Source organism: Salvelinus sp. IW2-2015, linkage group LG23 (genome assembly GCF_002910315.2).
Source record: "Salvelinus sp. IW2-2015 linkage group LG23, ASM291031v2, whole genome shotgun sequence".
In the NCBI taxonomy this organism is placed as follows: domain Eukaryota; kingdom Metazoa; phylum Chordata; class Actinopteri; order Salmoniformes; family Salmonidae; genus Salvelinus; species Salvelinus sp. IW2-2015.
In genome coordinates, this window is record NC_036863.1 from 12,794,826 (window position 1) to 12,818,074 (window position 23,249).

The following is a 23,249-nucleotide window of genomic DNA, read 5'->3' on the forward strand; positions in this document are numbered from 1 at the left end:
ACTGCAGCCCTAGTAATCAGTATGTATACTGGATTTAGGTAAGAATATGTATTTTTGTAAGGACATACTAAAATGCTTATTTGATGAAGAATTATGTAGACAAACAATAGAGGTATTTTGATATTTATATAGGCGTATTATGTGAATGTAAAACAACATATCGGTACACGGAAAGCCACAGTGCTCTTGGTGGCTCCACATTTAGTCCATGCAGCTAGTTAACACCCGTGCTGTGGTTGTCTTGGTAACAGGATGGTGGCGAGTCTCGTTTGGCCAGTACCCTGTCCCTTGCACGGGTCCGGCCCAGCCCCATCACCAACGGGACCAACAAGCACTCCTTGGCCATTGCAGGCTCCTCTTCCTCCTCTTCATCCTCCTCGCACAGCAAGACCCAGCGTAGCGCTTCCACCTATCACAGGCAGCGGCGGCACAGTGACTTCTGTGAGTGTTCAACTGTGCATTCTGCTGCACCTTCTACTGTACCCTCTTGTTTACTTTCTACTGTAGATTCTACTGTACCTTCCCTCACCAGCCTTCCTACCATCTCATAACCCCCCCCCCCAAATCCTAATTCCGCTCATGGTGTAGTGGACATTGTTTAGGTAACGGAGCGCAATACAAATGTAAATAACATCATAATTTCTACCAACAGATAGCCTATTGAATATCATTATATAAAATGCATCCTCCAATTGCACCATCTGACCACATATTGATACAAGAAAATTTTATATTTTTAATACCCTCAAACACCAAGTTAGGTATACCTCATTTCAAAATAGGCCATCATCACTGTCAATCGTGAATGATAATTCTTCACGTTATACGGTGAAATGTCCAAACTGCATCTGCAAGCCAATTATTTGATCTCAATCAGTTTCATGGGAATATGCATTTATATATACATTTGTAGCACTTCAACAGAATTACACTTTTGTAAGTAGTTAGGCCTAACTGTCCTCTCCAAGATTAGCTGGAATTTAGTTGAAAGAATTTGAGAAATGTGATTGGTTGAAATCTTGTTTTGCGCTGTGCAGAATATCAGATCTCAACAACGATTGGAGAAGTGTTTATCATCACCAGTACCACATTCTTATGATACATATATTTTAAGCTCAACGTGATTGCGTGACGACAAGAGACAGGGTGGAATTGCAGTCACGTTGAGCTTAAAATATATGTATCATAAGAATGTTGAATAATGGCGTCGGTGGAGATGGCTGCCGATTTACGGCGTCCTAACCAATTGTGCTATTGTGTGTGGTTTTTTTGTAACTTATTTTGTACATAATGTTTCTGCCACCGTCTCTTATGACCGAAAAGAGCTTCTGGATATCAGAACAGCGATTACTCACCTCGAACTGGACAAGTATTTTTTCTTTAACGAGTCGGACATGTAGGATTTACTTCAGACACCCGACAAGGCCCAAATCCACGTAATTCGCATGAAGAAGAGACAGAGATATTGGGGACGTAGGTCAGGGTGCCTTGTAAGGAGCCGATGGCGTGGAGACTCTCACACGTTTGACGAAATTACCTTATCTTTCAGTCTAATACGGCTATTTACTTACATTTGTAGCACTTCATCAAACTGGACCATGTTAGCCCCTACATGGTCCAAGCACACCAAGACAGTCGTGAAGAGGGCAAATCTGAAAAGATTTGGCATGGATCCTCAGATCATCAAAAGGTTCTACAGCTGCACCATCGAGAGCATCCTAACTGGTTGATCACTATCTGGTATGGCAACTAATCGGCCTCTGAATGCAAGGCCCTACAGAGGGTAGTGCGTACGGCCCAGTACATCACTGGGGCCAAGCTTCCTGCCATCCAGGACCTCTATACCAGGCAGTGTCAGAGGAAGGCCCGAAAAATTGTCAAAGACTCCAGCCATAGACTGTTCTCTCTGCTACCGCATGGGAAGCGGTACCGGAGCACCAAGTCTATGTCCAAATGGCTTCTTAACTTCTACCCCCAGCCTCCTGAACTGATCACTTTTTATTTAACTAGGCAAGTCAGTTAAGAACAAATTCTAATTTTCAATAACTGCCTTGTTCAGGAGCAGAACAACAGATTTTTTCCTTGTCAGCTCAGGGATTTGATCTTGCAACCTTTCGGTTACTGATCCAACACTCTAACCACTAGGCTACCTGCCGCCCTAATCAAATGGCTACCCAGACTATTTGCATTGTCCCCCCACCCCCTCTTTTATGCTGCTGCAACTCTCTGTTTATTATCTATGCATAGTCATAGTGTACCTACATGTACATACAGTTGAAGTCGGAAGTTTACATACACTTAGGTTGGAGTCATTAAAACTCATTTTACAACCACTCCACAAAATTCTTGTTAACAAACTATAGTTTTGGCAAGTCGATTAGGACATCTACTTTGTGCATGACACAAGTAATTTTTCCAACAATTGTTTACAGACAGATTATTTCACTTATAACTCACTGTATCACAATTCCAGTAGGTCAGAAATGTACATACACTAAGTTGACTGTGCCTTTAAACAGCTTGGAAAATTCCAGAAAACGAGGTCATGGCTTTAGAAGCTTCTGATAGGCTAATCGACATAATTTGAGTCAATTGGAGGTGTACCTGTGGATGTATTTCAAGGCCTACCTTCAAACTCAGTACCTCTTTGCTTGACATCATTGGAAAATCAAAAGAAATCAGGCAAGACCTCAGAAAAAAATTGTAGACCTCCACAAGTCTGGTTCATCCTTGGGAGCAATTTCCAAACGCCTGAAGGTACCACGTTAATCTGTACAAACAATAGCACGCAAGTATAAACACCATGGGACCACGCAGCCGTCATACCGCTCAGGAAGGAGTTCTGTCTTCTAGAGATGAACGTACTTTGGTGCGAAAAGTGCAAATCAATCCCAGAATAACAGCAAAAGACCTTGTGAAGATGCTGGAGGAAACAGGTACAAAAGTATCTATATCCACAGTAAAACGAGTCCTATATCGACATAACCTGAAAGGCTGCTCAGCAAGGAAGAAGCCACTGCTCCAAAACTGCCATAAAAAAGTCAGACTACGGTTTACAACTGCACATGGGGACAAATATCGTACTTTTTGGAGAAATGTCCTCTGGTCTGATGAAACAAAAATAGAACTGTTTGGCCATAATGACCATCGTTATGTTTGGAGGAAAAAGGGGAGGCTTGCAAGCCGAAGAACACCATCCCAACCGTGAAGCACGGGGGTGGCAGCATCATGTTGTGGGGGTGCTTTGCTGCAGGAGGGACTGGTGCCCTTCACAAAATAGATGGCATCATGAGGATGGAAAATTATGTGGATATATTGAAGCAACATCTCAAGACATCAGTCAGGAAGTTAATGGGTCGCAAATGGGTCTTCCAAATGGACAATGACCCTAAGCATACTTCCAAAGTTGTGTCAAAATGGCTTAAGGACAACAAAGTCAAGGTATTGGAGTGGCCATCACAAAGCCCTGACCTCAATCCTATAGAAAATGTGTGGGCAGAACTGAAAAAGCATGGGCGAGCAAGGACGCCTACAAACCTGACTCAGTTACACCAGCTCTGTCAGGAGGAATGGGCCAAAATTCACCCAACTTATTGTGGGAAGCTTGTGGAAGGCTACCCAAAACGTTTGACCCAAGTAAAACAATTTAAAGGAAATGCTACCAAATACTAATTGAGTGTATGTAAACTTCTGACCCACTGGGAATATGATGAAAGAAATACAAGCTGAAAGAAATCATTCTCTCTACTATTATTCTGACATTTCACATTTTTTAAATAAAGTGGTGATCCTAACTGACCTAAGACAGGGCATTTTTACTAGGATTAAATGTCAGGAATTGTGAAAAACTGAGTTTAAATGTATTCGGCTAAGGTGTATGTAAACTTCAGACTTCAACTGTATTACCTCAATTACCTCGACTAACCTGTGCCCCCGCACATTAACTCTTTACTGGTACCCCCTGTATATAGCCTCGCTACTGTTATTTTACTGCTGCTCTTTAATTATTTTTTATTTTTATTTTTTACTTATCTTTTTTTGACTTAACACTTATTTTTCTTAAAATTGCATTGTTGGTTAGGGGCTTGTAAGTAAGAAAGTAAGCAAGCATTTAACTGTAATACCTGTTATATTCAGAGCATGTGACAAGTCAAATTTGATTTGATTTGGAGAGAAAAAATGTCTGACTTACATATGGGACAAAAAAAATGTGTTGTTTAAATTTATAAAATGCGGGACATGATTGTTTGGTTACGGGACAAAATGTGGGACTGTCCTGCACAATCCGGGACATGTGGTCATCCTTCCCATATCCTCAGCTCCTGTCCTGTCCACTGACTAAGTGTCTGTGAGTGTGTGCATGTGTGTGTATCTGTCTGTGTGCCAGTGTTAACATGTGTGTTACCCCCTCAGGCGGGCCCTCCATGCCGGTCATGCACCCCAAGCGGAGCCCCACCAGCACAGGTGACCGGGAGCTGCGGGAGGGGCGCATGCCCCCGCGTAAGGCCAGCTGCAGCGTGATGGGCAGTCGCTCGCTGCCACCCTCCAGTCCCATGGTCAGCAGTGCCAATAACCCCAACAAGTCAGAGATCCCCGATCGCCGAAAGGAGATGACTGCCACCACGGTGAGGAACAGTGAGGTAGGATGGGTGGGTTGGGTGGTGGGGGGGTTATAGGGCTGCATTTGAAATGGCACCTTATTCCATAAGTAGTGCATTACTATACAGATTACAATACCATTTCGGACGCGCCCTGGGAAAGATTTCTGTTTCAAGATATGCGTTTGAAATGGCTTCCTATTCCCTAAGTAGTGCACTACTACACAGGAAATAGGGTGCCATTTTGGACGCAGTCTTGTTTAGGCAAATGGCTGCTAGCTATAAGACTCGTATGGGCACATTTCCACAGGGTAGTATGTAAAGGCGTTTTCACACAAGTTTGTTTGCTATAGTTCTTCATTTGGTCCGGTCCGATTCACATTACCAAATGTCAAATGAACAAAAATGCATATACAAAACCAACACACACAGGCTATAGCAAGAGAGCAAGGAGGGGGTGAAAAATTAGGCTGTGTCATTTTCATAATATTGACTTTTACAGTGGCCTGTCACACAATGACTATGTCATGCAAATGTATGATATCAGAGTGAAAGTTTGCATACTTCTTTTAGTAGGCAATACACGTTATTGGTCCTACATACAATTTTATTTTTTAAATGTAGGCCTATCTGAAATGCAGACATATACACAACAACTGTAATTTTGCACACAAGAAAGCATGCGATGTTAAAGACAAGTCCCACGAAGACTGCCCAAGATGTGCTCATTTAAACAACACACCAGGCTACTGCCAGTCAGCGCGGTGAAAGGATAACATTAGATGCACGGACAATTTCAGCACCACAGGAGTGGACAGTCAGGATAACAGGAACACCACTCCGGGGCTCACCTCAGAGCACAACCAATTAGGCTACATTGGTCATTGTCTCTAGACCCATCAAATAACGCAAAGTTGTGTATACTGTATATACAGTGGGGAGAACAAGTATTTGAAACACTGCCGATTTTGCAGGTTTTCCTACTTACAAAGCATGTAGAGGTCTGTAATTTTTTATCATAGGTACACTTCAACTGTGAGAGACGGAATCTAAAACAAAAATCCAGAAAATCACATTGTATGATTTTTAAGTAATTCATTTGCATTTTATTGCATGACATAAGTATTTGATACATCAGAAAAGCAGAACTTAATATTTGGTACAGAATCCTTTGTTTGCAATTACAGAGATCATACGTTTCCTGTAGTTCTTGACCAGGTTTGCACACACTGCAGCAGGGATTTTGGCCCACTCCTCCATACAGACCTTCTCCAGATCCTTCAGGTTTCGGGGCTGTCGCTGGGCAATACGGACTTTCAGCTCCCTCCAAAGATTTTCTATTGGGTTCAGGTCTGGAGACTGGCTAGGCCACTCCAGGACCTTGAGATGCTTCTTACGGAGCCACTCCTTAGTTGCCCTGGCTGTGTGTTTCGGGTCATTGTCATGCTGGAAGACCCAGCCACGACCCATCTTCAATGCTCTTACTGAGGGAAGGAGGTTGTTGGCCAAGATCTCGCGATACATGGCCCCATCCATCCTCCCCTCAATACGGTGTAGTCGTCCTGTCCCCTTTGCAGAAAAACATCCCCAAAGAATGATATTTCCACCTCCATGCTTCACGGTTGGGATGGTGTTCTTGGGGTTGTACTCATCCTTCTTCTTCCTCCAAACACTGGTGTCCTTACACAGCTCTCTGGTCTTGGCCATTGTGGAGAGGTTGGAGTCTGTTTGATTGAGTGTGTYMACAGGTGTCTTTTATACAGYTAACGAGTTCAAACAGGTGCAGTTAATACAGGTAATGAGTGGAGAACAGGAGGGCTTCTTAAAGAAAAACTAACAGGTCTGTGAGAGCCGGAATTCTTACTGGTTGGTAGGTGATCAAATACTTATGTCATGCAATAAAATGCAAATTAATTACTTAAAGATCATACAATGTGATTTTCTGGATTTTTGTTTTAGATTCCGTCTCTCACAGTTGAAGTGTACCTATGATAAAAATGTCAGACCTCTACATGCTTTGTAAGTAGGAAAACCTGCAAAATCGGCAGTGTATCAAATACTTGTTCTCCCCACTGTACACTACCGTTCAAAAATTTGGGGTCACTTAGAAATGTTCTTGTTTTTGAAAGAAAAGCAAATTCTTTGTCCATTGAAATAACGTGAAAATGATCAGAAATACTGTGTAGACATTGTTAATGTTGTAAATGACTATTGTACCTGGAAACGGCTGATTTTTTAAATGGAATATCTACATAGGCGTACAGAGGCCCATTATCAGTAACCATCACTCCTGTGTTCCAATGGCACGTTGAGTTAGCTAATCCAAGTTTATCATTTTAAAAGGCTAAATGATCATTAGAAAACCCTTTTGCAATTATGTTAGCACAGCTGAAAACTGTTGTCCTGATTAAAGAAGCAATAAAACTGGCCTTTAGACTAGTTGAGTAACTGGAGCAATGAAACTAGTATATACTAGCTAGACTAGTATTAGCTGTAGCTGTCTGCAAAAGTGATTTTTTTTCCCTCTGTGTGAGAAAAAAACTGTCAATTTGACCCCGCCCTGGTGCGATGCAATGACATTACTAAACAAGGTAATGAAGGCGTACCTTATGAAATTGCATGGCTAGGTGCCCAATCAGAATGCACTGGATTTTAACTACTATATGTTACATTATTATATCCACCCTCCTCAGATCTTGAGCGCTGACCCAGCATATAGCCTCTGGCAAGCCCGGCAGCGCTACATTGGCAAAACCAACCAATTTGTTATGTTTATGGGGAAAGAAAACTGCAGGGGCACAAATAATTTTTCCGGCTTTGCCACCCCGTAGAGCTGGCCCAGGTAGTAGCCTACTCTGCATCGGATGCGCTTAGAAATAATACTGCGGGACTCTGGTTGTTCAAGTTTGTTTATTCGTCATATACACATGATGTACATGGAGTACACAGTGCAATGAAATGCTCTCTTGCAGGTTCACCTCTCAACAGTACAACAACAATAGAGAAAGTCAATGGGTAAAGAAGGGTAATAAAAATACAAAATATATATAAAATAAAACTCAATAAGATAAAATAGAATAATAATTTTAGCAAGAATGTCCCTGTCCCAGGTTGTAGTCCCCACATGTTTCAAGACAACCACCATCATACTCCTCTTTGGTAGTATGATGTGACAACTGGTATCTATGGTAACGTCTGATATGGTCATTTGCCCTCTTACTTTCCCAGAACAACATCCCGGGAAGTGCCATGACCCGGCGGAACACATACGTCTGCACGGACCGCTCCAGCACCGACAGACACTCCCTGCTGCAGAATGGCAAGGAGAACAGGTGAAGGACATGAAGGGACAAGGGAGGGAGAGCGAGAGAGAGAGAGCGAGAGAGAGAGAGAGAGAGAGAGGGAGAGAGAGAGAGAGAGAGAGAGAGAGAGAGAGCAATTATGAGTAGGTGTGTCCAAAAAAGTTTGGACACACCTACTCATTCAAATCTAAATATATTTTAGATTTTAGATTCTTCAAAGTATCCACCCTTTGCTTTGTATTTGTATTTATTATGGATCCCCATTAGCTGGGGTCCTGGGGTCCAGCAAAATTAAGACAGTTTATACAATTTTAAAACATTACAATACATTCACAGATTTCACAACACATTGTGTACCCTCAGGCCCCTACTCCACCACTACCACATATGTACAGTACTAAGTGTGTGTGTGCGTGTGCGCGTGTGCGTGTGCGTGTGCGTGTGTGTGAGTGTGTATTAGAGGTTGACCGATTATGATTTTTCAACGCCGATACAGATACCGATTATTGGAGGACCAAAATAAGCCGATACCGATGAATCGGACGATTTTTATATATATATTTGTAATAATGACAATTACAACAATACTGAATGAACACTTTTATTTTAACTTTATATAATACATAAATAAAATCAATTTAGTCTCAAATAAATAATGAAACATGTCCAATTTGGTTTAAATAATGCAAAAACACAGTTTTGGAGAAGAAAGTAAAAGTGCAATATGTGCCATGTAAAAAAGCTAACGTTTAAGTTCCTTGCTCAGAACATGAGAACATATGAAAGCTGGTGGTTCCTTTTAACATGAGTCTTCAATATTCCCAGTTAAGTTTTAGGTTGTAGTTATTATAGGACTATTTCTCTCTATACCATTTGTATTTCATATACCTTTGACTATTGGATGTTCTTATAGGCACTATAGTATTGCCAGCCTAATCTTGAGAGTTGATAGGCTTGAAGTCATAAACAGCGCAATGCTTGAAGCACAGCGAAGAGCTGCTGGCAAACGCAGGAAAGTGCTGTTTGAATGAATGCTTACGAGCCTGCTGCTGCCTACCACCACTCAGTCAGACTGCTCTATCAAATATCAAATCATAGACTTAATTATAATATAATAACACACAGAAATACGAGCCTTAGGTCATTAATATGGTCGAATCCGGAAACTATCATTTTGAAATCAAAAAGTTTATTCTTTCAGTGAAATACGGACCCGTTCCGTATTTTATCGAACGGGTGGCATCCCTAAGTCTAAATATTGCTGTTACATTGCACAACCTTCAATGGTATGTCATAATTATGTCATATTCTGGCAAATTAATTACGGTCTTTGTTAGTAAGAAATGGTCTTCACACAGTTCGCAACGAGCCAGGGGGCCCAAACTGCTGCATATACCCTGAGTCTGCTTGCACAGAATGCAACAGAAGTGACACAATTTCCCTAGTTAAAATAAAATCATGTTAGCAGGCAATATTAAGTAATTATGCAGATTTAAAAATATATATATTTGTGTATTGATTTTAAGAAAGGCATTGATGTTTTTAGTTAGGTACACATTGGTGCAACGATAGTGCGTTTTTTCACGAATGCGCTTGTTAAATCATCACCCATTTGGCGAAGTAGGCTATGATTCGATGATAAATTAACATGCACCGCATTGATTATATGCAACGCAGGACAAGCTAGATAAACTAGTAATATCATCAACTATGTGTAGTTAAGTAGTTATTATGTTAAGATTGATTGTTTTTTATAAGATAAGTTTAATACTAGCTAGCAACTTACCTTGGCTCCTTGCTGCACTCGCGTAACAAGTGGTCAGCCTGCCACGCAGTCTCCTCGTGGTGTGCAATGTAATCGGCCATAATCATCATTCCAAAAATGACGAGTACCGATTGTTATGAAAACTTGAAACCGGCCCTAATTAATCGGCCATTAATCGGTCGGCCTCTAATGTGTATGCATATGTCTGTGCCAATGTTTGTTGCTTCACAGTCCATGCTGTTCCATAAGGTGTTTTTTAATCTGTTTTTTAAATCTAATTTTACTGCTTGCGTCAGTTACTTGATGTGGAATAGAATTCCATGTTGTCATGGCTCTATGTAGTACTGTCTGCCTCCCATAGTGTGTTCTGGACTTGGGGACTGTGAAGAGACCTCTTGTGGACTGTGAAGAGACCTCTTGTGGCATGTCTTGTGGGGTATGCATGGGTGTCTGAGCTGTGTGCCAGTAGTTTAGTAGTGCATTCAACATGTCAATACCTCTCATAAATAAAAGAAGTGATGAAGTCACTTTCATCCAGGAGAGATTGACATGCATATTATTAATATTAGCTCTCTGTGTACATCCAAGGGCCAGCTGTGCTGCCCTGTTCTGAGCCAATTGCAATTTTCCTAAGTCCTTTTTTGTGGCACCTGACCACACGACTGAACAGTAGTCAAGGTGCGACACAACTAGGGTCTGTAGGACCTGCCTTGTTGATAGTGCTGTTAAGAATGTAGAGCATCGCTTTATTATAGACAGACTTCTCCCCATCTTAGCTACAACTGCATCAATACGTTTTGACAATGACAGTTTACAATCTAGTGTTACTCCAAGCAGTTTAGTCATCTCAACTTGCTTAATTTCCACATTATTTATTACAAGATTTAGTTGAGATTTAGGGTTTAGTGAGTGTTTTGTTCCAAATACAATGCTTTTAGTTTTAGAAATATTTATGTCTCACTTATTCCTTGTCACCCACTCTGAAACCCTCTGAAACCCATCCCTAAGTTTGCTTATCTTGCCAATGAAAAAGTCATTAAAGTAGTTTGCAATATCAGTGGGCTTTGTGATGAATGAGCCATCTGATTCAATAAATTAAGAAGCCGAGTTGGCTTTTTCCCCCAAATTGAATGTAATGTGCCACAAAGCTTTTTACTATCATTCTTTATATAATTTATCTTTGTTTCATAGTGTAGTTTATTTTTATTTAGTTTAGTCACATGATTTCTTAATTTGCAGTACGTTTGCCAATCAGTTGGGCTGCCAGACGTAATTGCCATACCTTATGCCTCATCCCTGTCAACCATACAATTTTTCAATTCCTCATCAATCCAAGGGGATTTAACAATTTTTACAGTAATTTTCTTAATGGGTGCGTGCTTATTAGTAACTGGAATAAGTAGTTTAATAAATGCGTCAAGTGCAGCGTCTGGTTGCTCCTCATTACACACCACACACCAGCAAATATTCTTTACATCATCAACATATGAATCACTACAAAACTTCTTGTAAACTTAACAAAAAAGAAAAGAAAATGACCCACGGGCTTAGTAAATATTGCAAAAGAAAATCAATGATTTTTACTTAAAGTAATAGGTTTCTGGTTTTACTTACATTTTTGAATATAGAACTTAATGTGTTGAAAAAGACTGACATTTGCAAATACAAATCCAAGGTAATATGCTGCTAAATTTGAACGAATATTTCTCGAATATTTCTAAGTAGCAATCAACAACTTAAAAATATGATATTCAAATTATCATTATTATGTAGGACTGACATGCTAGATCTCGTGCCGAACAACAATTGTTCTTCGTCTTGATCTTTCTCCTCTGGAATGACCATGCGGCAGGTAAGGACCAAATTATAACTTTACTGTACACATATTTTCGACATTTCGTTGAAAATTTGTAAAACGTTAAATAATATTATTCAAATACGAAAAATCTTTAGCTAGCTATATTTCCAGAGTACGTTATATAAACTCAGCAAAAAAAGAAACGTCCCCTCATTGTCAACTGCGTTTATTTTCAGCAAACTTAACATGTGTAAATATTTGTATTAACATAACAAGTTTCAACAACTGAGACATAAACTGAACAAGTTCCACAGACATGTGACTAATAGAAATGGAATAATGTGTCCCTGAACAAAGGGGGAGGGGGGTCAAAATCAAAAGTAACAGTCAGTATCTGGTGTGGCCACCAGCTGCATTAAGTACTGCAGTGCATCTCCTCCTCATGGACTGCACCAGATTTGCCAGTTCTTGCTGTGAGATGTTACCCCACTCTTCCACCAAGGCACCTGCAAGTTTCCAGACATTTCTGGAGGGAATGGCCCTAGCCCTCACCCTCCGATCCAACAGGTCCCAGACGTGCTCAATGTGATTGAGATCCGGGCTCTTCACTGGCAATGGCAGAATACTGACATCCCTGTCTTGCAGGAAATCACGCACAGAACGAGCAGTATGGCTAGTGGCATTGTCGTGCTGGAGGGTCATGTCAGGAAGAGCCTGCAGGAAGGGTACCACATGAGGGAGGAGGATGTCTTCCCTGTAAAGCACAGCGTTGAGATTGCCTGCAATGACAACAAGCTCAGTCCGATGATGCTGTGACACACCGCCCCAGACCATGACGGACCCTCCACCTCCAAATCGATCCCGCTCCAGAGTACAGGCCTCGGTGTAACGCTCATTCCTTCGACGATAAACGCAAATCCGACCATCACCCCTGGTGAGACAAAACCACGACTCATCAGTGAAAAGCACTTTTTGCCAGTCTTGTCTGGTCCAGCGACAGTGAGTTTGTGCCCATAGACGACGTTGTTGCCGGTGATGTATGGTGAGGACCTGCCAAACAACAGGCCTACAAGCCCTCAGTCCAGCCTCTCTCAGCCTATTGCGGACAGTCTGGAGGGATTGTGCGTTCCTAGTGTAACTCGGGCAGTTGTTGTTGCCATCCTGTACCTGTCCCGCAGATGTGATGTTCGGATGTACTGATCCTCGCAGGTGTTGTTACACGTGGTCTGCCACTGTGAGGACGTTCAGCTGTACGTCCTGTCTCCCTGTAGTGCTGTCTTGGGCGTCTCACAGTACGGACATTGCAATTTATTGTCCTGGAAACATCTGCAATCCTCATGCCTCATTGCAGCATGCCTAAGGCACGTTCACGCAGTTGAGCAGGGTCCCTGGGCATCTTTCTTTTGGTGTTTTTCAGAGTCTGTAGAAAGGCCTCTTTAGTGTCCTAAGACCTTAATTGCCTACCTTCTGTAAGCTGTTAGCATCTTAACGACCGTTCCACCGGTGCATGTTCATTAATTGTTTATGGTTCATTGAACAAGCATGGGAAACCCTTTACAATGAAGATCTGTGACGTTATTTGGATTTTTTTGAATTATCTTTGAAAGACAGGGTCCTGAAAAAAGGATGTTTCTTTTTTTGCTGAGTTTATGACCTCTTATACACTATATTAGGCCCAGCCTTTGGAACTTTGATTTTCCTAGATATGGCTATTATGTTGTGATCACTACATCTTTGTCACGTTCGTTATAGCGATGAGACCAAAGCGCAGCGTGACTTGAATGCATCTTCTTTTAATAAAGAAAGAACACGGAATGAACTATACAAAAACAACAAAATGAACGTGAAGCTATATAATCATAGTGCTGACACAAGCAACTAAACATAGACATAGATATTCACCCACAAAATACTCAAGGAATATGGCTGCCTAAATATGTTTCCCAATCAGAGACAACGATAAACAGCTGCCTCTAATTGAGAACCAATCTAGGCAACCATAGACATACAAAACCCCTAGACTGGTGACAACCCCATAAACCAAAATAATAAAGAAAACAAAGAATACTAAGGTCAGGGCGTGACAGTACCCCCCCGGTTCAACCTGTGCCTGCACTCTGGAAGGTCCGGGCTAGAGTAGTCATCCAGACTGGGGGAGTGGTGCCAAGGCTGCGCACCAGAGCTCCAGTGCTCCCCCACAGCCCGGTCCTTCCAGTGCCTCCTCCAAGCACCAGGCCTTCTGTAGGTCTCCCCAGCCTGGTGGGTCCTGTGGCAGCCCCACGCACCAGGCTGTCTCTCCGTCTCCTCCCCACAGTCTGGGAGCTCCGAGGATCTGAACCCGAGGTAGAAGTCACCGGAGAGGGAGACAGAGCCGAGAACGAAGATGCAGGTACCTCCGGATCCGATCTTGATTGGGAAGCCACCACGAACCTCTGGATCCAAGACGGCAAAGCTGTTTCTGGTCTGTGTCAGTTCCGGGCTCAACATCTCCATGAAGACCCCCGTTGCCACTTCCACGGTGAGTGACGTACCTCCATGGCTGGTTGGTTGGGTCGAGATCAGCTCTGTTCTCCAGGGAAGTGGGAGACCCTTTCGGGGTAGGAACCCTGCCTAGCACCGGCCAGTCGGCTGTGGAGAGCCGACACGGCGGTTCAACTTCCACCAGTCCAGAGCGGCATCCGGCTACTGGGGTGGAAGAAAAATAAATAGTAGGTGGGCATGGGTTCCCCAGTAGCTTATGTAGGTTTTCTTCTTGCTTGCTAAGAGTAGCTACTTCGCTCCTGTAGTCCTCCGCCTAGCAAGCAGTTGCTACATTGAAGTCAACGTGGTCCACATTGTCCCGGAACAAAGCAAAGTAAACTCAGCTCCTGCAACGTTGGACACGTTCAATAGCGGCCTCCATTTGAGACCGCCGAGCCAGCTAGGCTAGCTGGGCTTTCGCGTCTCTCCCCCTATATGGAATCTGGCAGGATCCCGGGACAGATAGCAGCGCTGACAGCAATTTAGCCCAACAGAGCCGCAGGATTAAAAATAAAATAAAAGTATATTAAAACACTGTCAGCTTTTAAATTGAGGTCTTTAGTTCAGGTTTCAGTTTCGGAGTACGACAGCGTTCAACAACAACAAACGTGCTTTGATGACAGCTTTGCACACATTTTCTCTACCAGGTTCACCTAGAATGCTTTTCCAACAGTTTTGAATGAGTTTCCACATATGCTGAGCACTTGTTGGCTGCTTTTCCTTCACTCTGCTGTCCAACTCATTCCAAACAATCTCAATTGGGTTGAGGTCGGGTGATTGTGGAGGCCAGGTCATCTGACGCAGCACTCAATCACTCCCCTTGGTCAAATAGCCCTTACACAGCCTGGAGGTGTGTTGGGTGATTGTCCTGTTTGGTATTTGGTATTTTAATAGGATCCCCATTAGCTGTTGCAAAAGCAGCAGCTTCTCTTCTTGGGGTCCACACAAAACATGAAACATAATACAGAATTACATAATACAGAACATCAATAGACAAGAACAGCTCAAAGACAGAACTACATAGATTGTTTTTAAAGGCACACGTAGCCTTCATATCAATGCATACACACAAACTATCTAGGTCAATTAGGGGAGAGGCGTTGCGCCGCGAGGTGTTGCTTTATCTGTTTTTTGAAACCAGGTTTGCTGTTTATTTGAGCAATATGAAATGGAAGGAAGTTCCATGCAATTAGGGCTCTATATAATACTTTCTTGAATTTGTTCTGGATTTGGGGACTGTGAAAAGAACCCTGGTGGCATGTCTGGTGGGATAAGTGTGAGTGTCAGAGCTGTGTGTATGCTGACTATGCAAACAATTTGGGATTTTCAACACATTCATGTTTCTTATCAAAAGAAGTGATGCAGTTAGTCTCTCCTCAACTCTTAGCCAAGAGAGACTGGCATGCATCGTATTTATATCAGCCCTCTGATTACAATTATATCAGCCCTCTTTATTACGGACAGACCCCTCCCCATCTTTACAACCATTGAATCTATATGTTTTGACCATGACAGTTTACAATCTAAAGTAACTGCAAGTAATTTAGTCTCCTCAACTTGTTCAACAGCCACACCATTCATTACCAGATTCAGCTGAGGTCTAGAACTTAAGGAATGATTTGTACCAAAAACAAATGATAGTCCCACTAAGCACAAACCATATGGGAATGCTGTGGTAGCCATGCTGGTTAAGTGTACCTTGAATTCTAAATAAATCACAGACAGTGTCACCAGCAAAGCACCCCCACACCATCACACCACCTCCTCCATGCTTCACGGTGGGAACTACACATGCGGCGATCATCTGTTCACCTACTCTGCGTCTCATAAAGACAAAGCAGTTGGATCCAAAAATCTCAGTTTTGGACTAATCAGACCAAAGGACGTATTTCCACCGGTCAAATGTCCATTGCTCGTGTTTCTTGGCCCAAGCAAGTCTCTTCTTCTTGTTTGTGTCCTTTAGTAGTGTTTTCTTTGCAGCAAATCGACCATGAAGGCCTGATTCACGCAGTCTCTTCTGAACAGTTGATGTTGAGATGTGTCTGTTACTTGAACTCTGTGAAGCTTTTATTTGGGCTGCAATTTCTGAGGCTGGTAACTCTAATGAACTTATCGTCTGCTGCAGAGGTAAATCTGGGTCTTTCTTTCCTGTGGCGGTTGTCATAAGAGACAGTTTCATCATAATGCTTGATGGTTTTTACGACTGCATTTGAAGTAACTTTCAAAGTTCTTGAAATTTTCCTCATTGACTGACCTTCATGTCTTAAAGTAAGGATGGACTGTCGTTTCTCTTTGCTTATTTTAGCTGTTCTTGCCAAAATATGGACTTTGTCTTTTACCAAATAGGGCTATCTTCTGTATACCACCCCTACCTTGTCACAACACAACTGATTGGCTCAAACGCATTAAGAAGAAAATACATTTCAAAATGTACTTTTAACAAGGCACACCTGTTAATTGCAATGCTTTCCAAGTGACTACCTCATGAAGCTGGTTGAGAGAATGCCAAGAGTCTGCAAAGCTGTCAAGGCTTTTGAAGAATCTCAAAATTAAAATATATTTGTTTAACACTTTTTTTGTTACTACATGATTCCATATGTGTTATTTCATAGTTTAGATGTCTTCACTATTATTCTACAATGTAGAAAATAGTAAAAATAAAGAAAGACCCTTGAATGAGTAAGTGTGTCCAAACTTTTGACTCGTACCGTAAATTGTATGTTATAGAAGTGTCCAGACAACTTTTTTGTGATTTCACTTGTTTTTTTAGACATTTTCCCCAAACAGCAAATCACTTCCTCATCCTAGTGTGTGGGCACTTCCTCATTCTCATTGTGTAGTATGGGGGCTCCGAAAAAACATGAACAAAGGCTCCAAAAACATCCAATACTTATTTTTAGAAACTGCTAAGCTCTCAGAATAGTGAAGCAGGTCTTTTTTGTTGTACACATGAAATTGTGTAATTCTTAATTTTATCCGCAACATTATATTACATTTTGTTGCGACTCGAGCGAAACCTTTACATCCATTCTACAGGTAACTGCTAAAATAAAGGAAACACTTGAGTAAATGTGGTATACAATTGTAACGCTCTGGGTGTCGGGGGGGGGTGTGAAGTCAGGCGCAGGAACAACAGAGAGTTCAATATAGTGCTTTTAATGCACACACGGTAAACAACGTCCCCACGAAAACACTGGGTGTACAAACAAATGCCCCATACACGGGGGACAAAAAACCAGTCCAAATACACTCTACGAACGAAATAAACAATACGTTCGTCTACTCCCGATACCAAGGTACAACTGATCAATCCCGCACAAAGAAACGTACGGGCTGGCTGACTAATAAAGCCCAACTAATTATAATCACCTCAACACAGGTGTAACAAATAAACACATAAGGAGGGGGAGGAAAAAGAGTCAGTGGCAGCTAGTAGGCCGGCGACGACGACCGCCGAGCGCCACCCGAACGGGAAGGGGAGTCACCTTCGGTCGGAGTCGTGACAACAATGTCGTCACAAATGTGGGACCAGCGCCGTTGTAACTACCAGCGCTGTTGCTGACTAGCATAGCTGGTACCATTTGTTTCAAATAGTAATGGGATATTAGAATCGCGTTGTCTTAACCTTTGTCTTCTTCAACCTCCCTTCCATACAGGAAATTCCAGACACTTGTAGAGTCTATGCCAAGGCACATTATTAAGACACTTTATGTTGGTGTTTCCTTTATTTTGGAGTTTACCTGTAGCAGCGGGCTACATGGAGAATAGAACAGCTGGATAGCGGAAATGGCTTGAGTCGCACAAAAGGGAATATAATGTTGCGGATAAGTTCGGAATGACACAATTTCATGTGTACAACATCTAAAGAACCGCATTACTATACTGAGAGCTTTGCTGTATCTAAAAATAAGTATTTGGGTGTTTTTGGATCCTTTGTTCATGTTTTTTAAGGCCCCCCATACTACACAAGGAGGATGACATGTCCACTAGGCACACACTGGTTAAATTTCAATGAAGTTATGTTGAACCAACATAGAATAGAGGTTGAGTCTACATCTGTGCCCAGTGGGGGATTTTCTGTTTGGGGTAAGTTTCTCAAAAACAAGTGAAATCACAGAATAGGTGTCTGGACCCATCTATAACATTCCATTTACATAAAAAAAATGAGATTTGATTGTTAAAAACAAAACTTCTCCTTTAACCAACTCATATGAAAGACACACATACATACAGGCTTTTGGAGAGGTGCGGGGGGCTGCCAGACTGAGCGCCCGGGAAGCTGTTGTTGTGGGGGGTTGAGTGCCTTGCTAAAGGGGACAACGGCAGGCAATGGCATCTAGGATTTGATACCAGCAACTCTCCGGTTGGTTGCCAGATCACTTCCCATTTCCTGCCAGGTCACTTCCGACAGACTTTTTTGAACTGGGATTTGAACCGGGATTTGAACTGGCAACCCTCTGGCTGCTGGATCACCTCTCTAACTGCTAGGCTACCTGGTGCCCCGTTTCTAGTGTTGTTTTTTGTCAACCATGTTATTGTGAAGCCGAAAACAAGCTTCCACTTAGTGTGGACAGTAACATTTGTCTAATTCTAATTGTCTCTCTGCTCCAGCTCCCTGTCCCACCGCCTGCCCCCCACATCCCCCTCCACCCTGAGCATCTCTGGGGCCGGGGCCTCCTCCTCATCTAGCGAGCGCTGCCGTCTGACACGGGGCTCCACCATTCGAAGCACCTTCCACGGGGGCCAGCTGAGAGACCGGGGCCCGCCCGTCTACTCGGCCCCGCCTACCTCCCCCACTCTGTCCCACCATGATGCAAGTCCCCTGCCGCACGCCCGCAGCCGTGCCACCTCCAACCTCTTCACCAAGCTCACCTCCAAACTCACACGCAGGTAAGCGGTCACCTCCTTAACGGTCAACTCCATAACAGTCCACTCCATATCACTTGCCTCCAAATGCAGGGGACAATCACCTTAGTGAATTGTAGTAGTCACCTCCGTAACACCTGCCTCCATACTCACGCGCAGGTAATCGTTCACCTCCGCAACACTCACCTCAGTAACGTTTGCCTCCAAATGCAGGAGACAATCACCTTAGTGAATAGTAGTAGTCACCTCCGTAACACCTGCCTCCAAACTCACAAGTAGGTAGTCGTGGACCAGGGTCGTGTTTAGAAGGGGAAACGGGGGAGGTAGACACACTAACTGAATTTGTTCAAGAAGATCACTGTTGATAATTTTCTGTTACACAAAGTTACAGACCACTGCCCCGGGCCCTGACATTGGAAACGGAGCTTACCCAGCTCTCCCTGGAATCAGCTATAATATACAGTATAATCACATATATGTAATGTAATGAAACATATGCTTCCTCCATGCCAATCAGCTACAGCTGCGCTGTTATCCACCATTCCTTTGGCCATGATTCAATTATATTCTCTTTCTCCCCTTCCTCTCCCATTTCTTTTTCTATATCTCTCTTTTGCTCTTCCTCTCCTTACATCAGGGTCAATCTAGAACCCTCTAAGCGCCAGGGCTCAAACAAATCAGTCTCGGGTTGTACCCTTCCCCAGGGATCAAAAACAGTTAGTAAGTTCCCATGTCTCTGGCTTCTCTCTGTCGGCCTGCCTGCCTGCCTGCCTGCCTGCCTGCCTGCCTGCCTGCCCTGCCTTCTGGACATACTAACACTGTGTGTGTGTGTGTTGTGTTGTGTGTGTGTGTGGTGTGTGTGTGTGTGTGTGTGTGTGTGTGTGTGTGTGTGTGTGTGTGTGTGTGTGTTGTGTGTGTGTGTGTGTGTTGACTGCGTTTCCTGTTACTTACAATACCAGTCAAAAGTTTGGACACATCTACTCAAAACTATGAAATAACACATAATGAATCATGTTGTAACCAAAAAAGTGTTAAACAAATCAAAATATATGTTAGATTCCTCAATGTAGCCACCCTTTGCCTTGATGACAGCTTTGCACACTCTTGGCATTCTGTCAACCAGGTTCATGAGGAATGCTTTTCCAACAGTCTTGAAGGAGTTCCCACATATGCTGAGCACTTGTTGGCTGCTTTTCCTTCAATCTGCGGTCCAACTCATCCCAAACCATCTCAATTGGGTTGAGGTCGGGTGATTGTGTAGGCCAGGTCATCTGATGCAGCTCTCCATCCCTCTGCTTCTTGGTCAAATATCCCTTACACAGCCTGAAGGTGTGTTGGGTCATTGTCCTGTTGAAAAACAAATGATAATCTCAGTAAGTGCAAACCAGATGGGATGGTGTATCGCTGTAGAATGCTGTGGTACCCATGCTGGTTCAGTGTGCCTTGAATTCTAAATAAATCACAGACAGTGTTACCAGCAAAGCTCCCCCACACCATCACACCTCCTCCTCAATGCTTCACAGTGGGAACCACACATAGGGAGATATTCCGTTCACCGACTCTGCGTCTCACAAAGACATGGTGGTTGGAACCAAAAATCAGACCAAAGGACAGATTTCCACCGGTGTAATGTCCATTGCTCGTGTTTCTTGGCCAAAGCAAGTCTCTTCTTCTTATGGTGTCCTTTAGTAATAGTTTCTTTGCAGCAATTCGACCATGAGGGCCTGATTCACACAGTCTCCTCTGAACAGTTGATGTTGAGATGTGTCTGTTATTTGAACTCTGTGAAGCATTCATTTCGGCTGCAATCTGAGGTGCAGTTAACTCTAATGAACTTATCCTCTGCAGCAGAGGTAACTCTGGGTCATCCTTTCCTGTGGCGATCCTCATGAGAGCCAGTTTCATCATAGCGCTTGATGGTTTTTGCGACTGCACTTGAAGAAACTTTCAAAGTTCTTGAAATTTTCCGAATTGGCTGTAATGATGGACTGTCGTTTGTCTTTGTTTATTTGAGCTGTTCTTGCCATAATATGGACTTGTTCTTTTACCAAATAGGGCTATCTTCTGCATACCATCCCTAACTTGTCACAACACCCCTACCTATACCACCCCTACCTTGTTAACTTTTAACAAGGCATACCTGTTAATTGAAATGTATTCCAGGTGACTACCTCATGAAGCTGGTTGAGAGAATGCCAAGAGTGTGCAAAGCTGTCATCAGGCAAAGCGTAGCTACTTTGAAGAATCTCAAACATAAAATATATTTTGATTTGGTTAAGACTTTTTTGGTTACTACATTAATCCATTTGTGTTATTTCATAGTTTTGATGTCTTCACTATTATTCTACAATGTAAAAAATTGTAAAATAATGAAAAACTCTTGAATGAGTAAGTGTGTTCAAACTTTTGACTGGTACTGTACCTATCTGTTTGCCTTTCTGTTACATACCTTTGTGTCTGTCTGTATGTCTGCCTATATGTCTGTGTATGTCTTACTGACCTGTCTGTCTGTATGACTTCCTTTCTCTAACTTCCCATGTGCCTAGTACTTACCTGTCTGTATGTCTGTCTGTATGCCTGTCTGTATGCCTGTCGGTCGGTCTGTCTGTCTATATGCCTGTCTGTATACCTGTCTGTATGCCTGTCTGTCTGTATGCCTGTCTGTATGCCTGTCGGTATGCCTGTCTGTCTGTATGCCTTACCTGTCTGTCTGCATGTCTGTCTGTAGGCCTGTCTGTAGGCATGTCTGTATGCCTGTCGGTATGCCTGTCTGTATGCCTGTCTCGCTGTACGCCTTACCTGTCTGTATGCCTGTGTGTCTTACCTGTCTGTATGTCTGTCTACCTTACCTGTCTATCTGTAGGCCTGTATGTCTGTCTCTGTCTGTCTGTATGCATGCCTGTTTGTCTGTCTATCTGTAGGCCTGTACTGTATGTCTGTCTCTGTCTGTCTGTATGCATGCCTGTTTGTCTGTCTATCTGTAAGCCTGTATGTCTGTCTCTGTCTGTCTGTATGCATGCCTGTTTGTCTGTCTATCTGTAGGCCTGATATGTCTGTCTCTGTCTGTCTGTATGCATGCCTGTTTGTCTGTCTATCTGTATGACTGTGTCTGTCTCTTGTCTGTCTGGTATGCGTGCCTGTTTGTCTGTCTATCCTGTATGACTGGGTGTCTGTTCTGTCTGTAGGCATGCCTGTTGTCTGTCTATCTTGTAGGCCTGTATGTCTGTCTCTGTCTGTCTGTATGCATGCCTGTTTGTCTGTCTATCTGTATGACTGTGTGTCTGTCTCTGTCTGTCTGTATGCATGCCTGGTTTGTCTGTCTCGTCTGTCTGTATGCACGCCTGTTTGTCTGTCTATCTGTATGACTGTGTGTCTTGTCTCTGTGTGTCTGTATGCATGCCTGTTTGTCTGTCTATCTGTAGGCCTGTGTGTCTGTCTCTGTGTGTCTGTATGCATGCCTGTTTGTCTGTCTATCTGTAGGCCTTGTGTCTGTCTCTGTGTGTCTGTATGCATGCCTGTTTGTCTGTCTATCTTAGGCCTGTGTGTCTGTCTCTGTTGTGTCTGATCTGCTTTGTCTGTTATCTGTAGGCCTGTATGTCTGTCTCTGGTCTGTCTGTATGCATGCCTGTTTGTCTGCTCTATCTGTTGACTGTGTGTCTGTCTCTGTCTGTCTGTATGCATGCTGTTGTCTGTCTATCTTAGCCTGTTGTCTGTCTCTGTTGTCTGTATGCATGCCTGTTTGTCTGTCTATCTGTATGACTGGGTGTCTGTCTCTGTGTGTCTGTATGCATGCCTGTTTGTCTGTCTATCTGTATGCCTGTATGTTGTCTCTGTCTGTCTGTATGCATGCCTGTATGTCTGTGCTATCTGAGCCTGTGGTGTCTGTTCTGTCTGTCTGTATGCATGCCTGTATGTCTGTTATCGTAGGCCTGTTGTCTGTCTATCTGTAGGCCTGTATGTCTACCTACTTGTCTTTATTCCATAGCTCTCTCACACTGCTTTTTGGTTCATTCCTTTGGCATGCCTGGGATACATAACACTGTCATAACAATGACTTAACATGACACAAACAATGAATTAGCTATGGCAGTTTTGCTAGACAATTGGCTGATAAACAGTAAACATGGTCTTAGTTGTCATAAACTGACACTATGATATGTTATGAAAGTGTTATTTATCCTTTATTATACGTAAGGGCTGCGTTAAAATAATGATTTGTTCCAGGGCACCATCCTAGGGCATAAGGTCTTCCTGTGACTCCATCTACCTTGTTTTATTTGAATGACAGTTGATTCCGGACATGCGGACTGTCTTTTGTGTGTTGGAATTGATAGTGACGTACAGTTGGTGTCACAGAATGCACCAACATTTACACTGCTGTGATTTCATCTCTTCTCTTG

The 23,249-nt window shown here is 42.9% G+C and overlaps 1 protein-coding gene across 11 annotated transcripts in view; it reads left to right on the forward strand.

The window, feature by feature from the left end:
* The window catches only part of LOC111950373 (MAP/microtubule affinity-regulating kinase 4-like), a 72,618-nt gene that overhangs the window by 36,890 nt on the left and 12,479 nt on the right, over positions 1-23,249 (forward strand). For 4 of the 11 annotated variants that reach the window (XM_023967902.2, XM_023967907.2, XM_023967908.2 and 1 more), the window contains 5 exons: positions 252-441; positions 4,414-4,640; positions 7,827-7,930; positions 18,595-18,873; positions 19,487-19,569. In XM_023967902.2, the coding sequence (XP_023823670.1) occupies positions 252-441; positions 4,414-4,640; positions 7,827-7,930; positions 18,595-18,873; positions 19,487-19,569 (883 nt within the window). Of the gene's footprint in view, positions 1-251; positions 442-4,413; positions 4,641-7,826; positions 7,931-18,594; positions 18,874-19,486; positions 19,574-23,249 lie in introns of all 11 variants that reach the window. The other 7 variants (XM_023967909.2, XM_023967904.2, XM_023967906.2 and 4 more) reach the window with 4 other exon arrangements.